This window comes from Paroedura picta, chromosome 5, assembly GCF_049243985.1.
Source record: "Paroedura picta isolate Pp20150507F chromosome 5, Ppicta_v3.0, whole genome shotgun sequence".
Classification (NCBI taxonomy): domain Eukaryota; kingdom Metazoa; phylum Chordata; class Lepidosauria; order Squamata; family Gekkonidae; genus Paroedura; species Paroedura picta.
In genome coordinates, this window is record NC_135373.1 from 57,596,751 (window position 1) to 57,603,685 (window position 6,935).

The following is a 6,935-nucleotide window of genomic DNA, read 5'->3' on the forward strand; positions in this document are numbered from 1 at the left end:
TCACAGGTGTGATTTAAAGCCTGGAGCAAATGTAACTGTCCACTTATGCACTGAGATTTCCTTTTACAAGATTTCCTGGGAACTGGGGACACATGTGACTAGCCTCATAATTGTTTAGGTCAGGGGTAGTCAACCTGTGGTTCTCAAGATGTCTATGGACTACAATTCCCATGAGCCCCTGCCAGCATTTGGGGCTCATGGGAATTGTAGTCCATGCACATGCACATCTGGAGGACCACAGGTTGACTACCCCTAGTTTACGTGACATTTGAAATCTAAAATTCCCACTTACACAGTATCATCTAAACATCTGAAAATATCACTTGTAGTATACAGTAGCAACTGAAAATGCTGCCGTGGGCCACAAAGTACATCATTTCCTCCTTGTTACTTTATAGATCAGTTACCTTGCAGAACTAGTCCCCTAGAACAGTGGTCCCCAACCCGCGGGCTGCGGCCCGGTGCCGGGCTGCGAAGGCCATAGCGCCGGGCCGCAGCTCCCTCTCCCCGCCCCCCCACAGTAAAAAACTTCCCAGGCCGCAAGCTTGCGGCCCGGGAAGCTTCTTACTGCAGGAGGGGGGGAGAGGGAAACAGGGCCGCGCCCGCGCATTGCGCATGTGCGGGCGCCCATGTGCAACATTGCAGGCAGGCAGTTGCCCTGCCGGTCCCCAGCCTCAAAAAGGTTGGGGACCACTGCCTTAGAACAGTGGTCCCCAACCCCTGGGCCGGAGACCGGTACCAAGTCGCGGCTCCTCTTCATCCTCCTCCACAGCTGCTGCCTCGGGGGCTGCCCTGCCACTCTGCTGCCGGCTCACCTTTGGTGCTTTCCAGCGGCCATCATTGCTGGGGCTCCCCCTGGGCATGGCACTGTGCAGCTGCTGCTGGCAGCGTCCCCCCAGCAGGCAGCGGGAAGTCAGGGGCGCTGGCGGGAAAGCAAGTGGAGCAGGGGCTCAGACGGTGGCAATGTCCCTCGGCAAAAGACTAGCCCCCCCCAGGCCTCAGTAAAATTATCAAGCATTGACCAGTCCCCGGTGATAAAAAGGTTGGGTACCACTGCCTTAGAACACTATTTTTGAACCCTAACATTTATTTATTTATTTATCACATTAATATAACACCCCCCTCCTCAAGAAATAAGAAGAAATCCTTTGCAAATAACCACTTCAAATACAAATAGTTGATCTTTTATTAATTTTCACTTAAATTGGTAACCTCTTATTTAAAGCAAGTTATATAAAAATGATGTATCCAATACAAATATCCTTAGAAGCTGTAACAGAAATATCATTTCATCTATAAAACTTTTACATACAAAACATTTTACCATTATATTGAAAATGTGTAGGTTAAGACCAACTCATACAAAACAAACCAGAAGGAGTGAAACATTTTGCACCATCAAATCAGCCATGGGCTCTAAGTCTTCATTCCTGGAGTATTCTTGGTCAAAGCTTCAGTCAGTAATCTGAAACACTTGGCATTCAAGCAACCCTGAGCACACAGTGCAACAGCACAAAATAGTCATACATAATAGTCATTGGCTACATCTAGAAGGGGAAAAGAGCTGAATTGGCATTTATTCTGTTAGCAGAAAGTTCCTTTGAAAAACAAAACAAATGTTATTTTTCTCAGAGTTCCAGACCAGAGAGGTAGTCCAAGGGGGAGGGAGTGGAGACAAGGTAAAATATCTTCATGCCATTTAGCTCCCCAAGCCTAGGAAAGAGGTCTTTTTGGAACAGACTTATACATCAAGACGGCTGAGGAACAATCTTAAATCCCCGTGTGAAGGGCAGAGCGACAGAAAAGGGGCAACTTCGCCTGTCCTAAAGTGCAGTTAACTGAATCAAGGAGGATGCGATCCAGACCAAAACATTTGTAAACAGGGGGCTGACATATGCCTCCTTGTCTGCCTCCACACGAGAGGGAGAAATGTCCAAGTCTTGCATCTCCTATCCCATAATCCGTAGTGGAAATTAATTTATTCGTGGCTCCTTATAGGGAGAAACTCCCCCCTCAGCATCTGGCCAGAGGGAAGCGGCTCATCCTCACGACGGGCGCCAGGTTGACTCGCAGGATGCGCTGCGCCCTGCGCCTGTTGGCTTCCAGGCTGCGCTGGTTCCACACGCTCCCGCGTACTCTGATGGTCGGGAAGGCGGTGAGGCGAGGGGTGGCCGCCCTCCAGATCTCCTCAAGGGCCCTGCCCTGAGGAGGAGCCGCCCGCGGAAGGGCGGGGGGAGACGAGGGCAACGAGGCAGCGGGCGCCCGCGGCTTCGCCAGTCCGGGTCGCGGCTGCTGTTGCTGCCAAGGCTCTTCCCGGGCGCCGCGACCCAGGAAGGCAACTTCGGACGGCGTTGCCTGAGGAGCAGCAGCCGCAGCAGCAGCAGCAGGCACCGCCGCCCCTTCCAGGCAGCGCTTCTTCGCCGCCCTCTTCGCGCCGCCGCCGCCGCCGCCGCCTCCTCCTCCTCGGGCAGCTGCAGTGGCTCGCAGGCGCCTCCCCCTGGCGGCGGCTCTCCTCCACGGGCGGCACTTTCTACGCGCCGTCGCCAAGCCTCGGGGTATGTCCGGCACCACGGCCCGGCAGGAGGCGTAGCCATAGACGTCCTTGCTGCGGAGGATGACGGGCGAGAACTGGTGCTTGAGGCTGCAGAGGAAGTTCCACAGCTCCGTGTCCGAGCTCATGAACTCCGTCGACTTGGGCACCAGAAGCTTGAAGGCGTCGCCCAGCGCTTTCGTGCCGCCGCCCGAAAACAGCACCTGTGAGCGGGAATGGACCACTTTTTCCGTCGCCTCGCAGCCCACCGGCGCCAATCCAGCCTCGGCGGCGGCTGAAGGAAGCGCCGCCGCTGCCTCAGCCCCAAGGCCGGTGGTGGAGGCGGCTCCTCCTTGCTTCATTCTCCTCACGCCGTGGCGGGGCCTCTCGCGGACTCTCTCCAGCGCCGCCGCCTGCCGTCGAGAGGCTACTGCGGCTGACGGGATCCTGAGGAGGGATCTGCCGCGGTCGCGTCTCTGCTCCGGCCCCCACCGCTCAGGCGCCCCCCCCCCACACACACACACACACTTCTTAAAGGGCTACGTGGAAACAGCACTTTTTTCGCCCCTTTGCCAGCCTTAACTTCTTTCCCTTCAACAGGGCAGAGAGCGCCGATCGATATCCCGCCGCCACCGCCTACTCCCGGGCGGCCGGCACAAAATGGAGCCCTTTTTAAAGCCCCGAGGTGGAAGGCGACATTTTCCACGCCCCCTAGACCCTTCGCTTTTTTAATTGGCCCGTTTGAATTGCATCACTCACATGAAGCCCTACCCCACACGGAGTTTGCTACCTCCCACTATGTCCACCATGGAGACCACTGGAAGTTTGTTTCTGGAAGAGGGAATTAGAATGCTCTCCTCTACAGAGTTACTCCATTCTAAGCCTATAGTTTTTAATGGACTTTGACTGCAATAACTGTGTATGCCTCAGATGGTCTTCTGAATAAAATCAGTCCAGTAGCACCTTTAAGACCAACAAAGATTTATTCAAGGCGTGAGCTTTCGAGTGCAAGCACTCTTCCTCAGACTATGAACTGACCACCGTAACAGTAGGAATATATATATAAACTGTGACACAGTTTACTAATGTAACAGGATTAACTTTTTGGTTATATATTCCTACTGTTATGATGGCCAGTTCATAGTCTGAGGAAGACCAACACGGCTACTCATTTGAATCTATCCTAGTGGTCTTCTGAGTTACATAGCACACCCCAGGATGCTAAATATTCAGTTTACATGAATATTAGTGGGAGTTGCTTCCAGATAAAAAGTTTAGGGTGAAGTTCTTTGGCTGAACATGCCAAAATGTTGTGTACACTTGATCCGAAATACTGATTCTTCTCTTGGTTCCAAAAATGTTAGAAAATTTGACTTGACTACTTGACTACTTTATACAAATTACTATCCATTTATAAGGATAGATTCCTGTTCCCTTTTCTTTAGGATAAAATTCCACCAAAATCAGTAGAACACATTAGATTAGAACAAATTTTGATTCCAGTATCATCTTTAAGACCAACTTTGTGGTCTTCAAGGTGCTACTGGACTCAAAAATTGTTCTGCTGCTTCAGACCAACATCACTACCCACTTGGGTCACACTTGTTTAGATGCATTTTAAACATGTTTCCAATTATTTGGAAACTTTATATTAAGTGCCCTCAAATCGCTTCCAATTTATGGCAACTCTATTAAGGACCTCCTAAACATCTTATTGGGAGCCTTGCTCTGGTTAGTTATGAGTATGTGTACATTCCTATGTATACCAATTTGGAAGGAAGTGCCATGAAAAATAGTGGGGCTGACCTGAATAGACATTCTTCGGATTACACTGTATATTTAAGAGTCAAGTCTCTGTTGTGTTCTGCTAGACAGAACAATCCTAATTTTAGTTGAAAGTTTGAGTTCAACAGATTTTTATCTATCACAGTTTTTACCCCAACCTTCCCCAAAGGACATCTAGGTTACATACCTGGTTCACTGGTTTTCTATTTTATCCTTACAGCAACCTTGTGAGGCAGGCTAAGCCAAGAGAGTGACTAGCCTTAAGACACCTAGCTCTGAGCCATTTAAACTACAGCTGCTTTCTGCTCCATGTGAGCATGGGGAGCAGAAAATGGGTTTAAATGGCCCTGACTTTGCCCCTTGTGGAGAACTGTGAGTGGCAGAAAGCAGAGCTTAAATGGAAGGGGCTAAGTCCTTTTCTAGGGGATCTTCCCACCTTTCTGCAGACCATTGGGAAAGTCCCTTGCTGGGGTACTTGACCCCACCTTTTTGCAGGATGCAGCTCACCATGGCCAGCAGAAAGGAATGTGGGAAGTACCTTCAAGGGGGCATTTCTGCTGGCCCAGACAAGAGGGGGTAAAGTGTACCATGTGAGGCACTTCATCTTTTACTTTTGGCTTGCCAGGGAAAGCCACAGCCAGCAGAAAGAAGGGGGGTGAAATGCTTCACACTCTTATTTAACTCTCTGGTTTTGCAAAACCAGAGGGTAAAGACGTGAGAGTCTTTTAAAGCTAATATATGGGTGGTCCACCAGCCATTTAAATTCTCCCTGCCACTTTGAAGTGTGTGTGTGTGGGGGACAAAACTGGAGAACCTATCTGTTATGGGACCCACAACTCAGCTGTTTGGTTTAAATAGCTGGAAGCTAGAAGCCATTTAACACCCTGGTTTCTGCTCTTGGCCCGTGTGGTTTAAATTTTAAATGGTTCATGAACTTATACAAAAGATTCAGTTCATGAGTTGGCATATCAGTTCATTTCAGCTTATGGTTCAGTATTTCATGCCCATCCCTATTGATGTCACCAAAATTCATGGATTCGATCTAAGAAACGGTCCTATTTGGAGTATTCATCTATACCATTAATTGACCACCATTTTCACTTGTTCTTCAGACTGAAATGTTTAATCCAGAGTCTTAAGCATGCACAATGAGCATTCAATAGGCCAGACACATAGAACTTTTTAAAAAGTGTACTTTAATGTTAATTATTTTACTCTCAACAAAAAATGTTATTGATTGCATGTGTGAACCATGTATTCTAAAGCACCCTTTTCTCACAGAGTCATAAAGACAAAAGTGCGATTAGTATTCTTGTTTTATACAAATATTTGTAGGTACATGAGCAGTTCTTCAATATTAACAACTTACTCTTTATTTAAAACATTATTTCAGCATAGGCTTTCATGGATTAGAATTAAATTTTATAGTCTTTGAGATGCCACCAGATTCCAGTTTATTTTTTGCTGCAACAGACTAACTGAGCTACTCCTGGAATTATCTCAGATCACTGAAAATTATCCAAGTAATCAGTCCACATCCAAATAGATTTTTACACTTGTTTTATTTATTTTACTTAATTTATATGCAGTTTTTCTCCCCAGTGGGGACTTGGTGGTTTACAGTATTCTCCCCAGCTCAATTTTATCCTTACAACAATCCTGTAAGGTACTTTAGGCTGTGTCACTGACTCAAAGTCACCCAACAAACTTCCACGGGGATTTGAATTCATGCCTTCAAGATCCTAATTCTAATTACTACATCATGCTCACTTTTGATTGCTTCTTGAAAATGATTCGTGTAGTTGTTGTCTCCTTCTAGATCTAAAACCCTCTCATTCCTGGGGTTTTTTTTTTTTTTTTTGGTGAGGGGGGTGAATTATGGGCAGAGAAGGAGAAACCATACTACAGTCTCTAGGGCAGCGGTTCTCAACCCCTCTGATTTGGCGACCCAAACTGCAGCGGCGGGGTCAGCCTGCACACGTGCACAGGCCCACAACAGTCAGGTGGCATGGAGGTGGCTATTACCATGGATCTTCCGCCACTGGCCCGCTTGCGGCTGCTGCTGCCATCCACCACCACTTTCGGCTGCTGCCACAGTAGTGGCAACCAACCTGGCGACCCCCCCAGAAGTGGCCAGGCAATCCCAAATGAGGTCCCAACCAACAGGTTGAGAACCACTGCTCTAGGGGGATACATGTTCCAGTATGAAGAAGCAAAAGAGAACTAACTCTCAGAAACACTAATAAGCTTTTTCCAGAGAAACTCATAAATTCAAAATTGATTCCAAATCAAACTCAGTATTGATCATTACTAATCCTATCCAAGTTTACCAGGAATTAACTTGCATTATTTTACTATGCTTCCCAATAGTGGTACTTAGGACTCTTCGAGGATGTTTTTTCTTCATCCTGTGTACATGGGTCACCATGCAGCTTACCCTATTCCACTTTTCTACTTTCCTTCAATCTCTGTAGTCTTCTTGACACTCCCTGAATGACTGCATGTTGACTCACTACAAAATCCTCTTGTGTTTTTCCAGAAGATTCTGACTAGAAGCATTACTTCCTTAAATTGTTTCAACTATTTGCATGTATAGCTTTAATTTGCTACATGGTCTTTT

General features: G+C 47.5%; 1 protein-coding gene across 1 annotated transcript; it reads right to left on the reverse strand.

Moving 5' to 3' along the window:
• Positions 1 to 1,162: 1,162 nt before the first annotated feature.
• CCDC71L (coiled-coil domain containing 71 like) lies at positions 1,163 to 3,196 on the reverse strand. The gene has a single exon (XM_077338157.1). It carries the CDS (start codon positions 2,890 to 2,892, stop codon positions 2,014 to 2,016), a length of 879 nt encoding a protein of 292 aa, XP_077194272.1. The 5' UTR covers positions 2,893 to 3,196; the 3' UTR covers positions 1,163 to 2,013.
• Between the last annotated feature and the right edge of the window lie 3,739 nt (positions 3,197 to 6,935).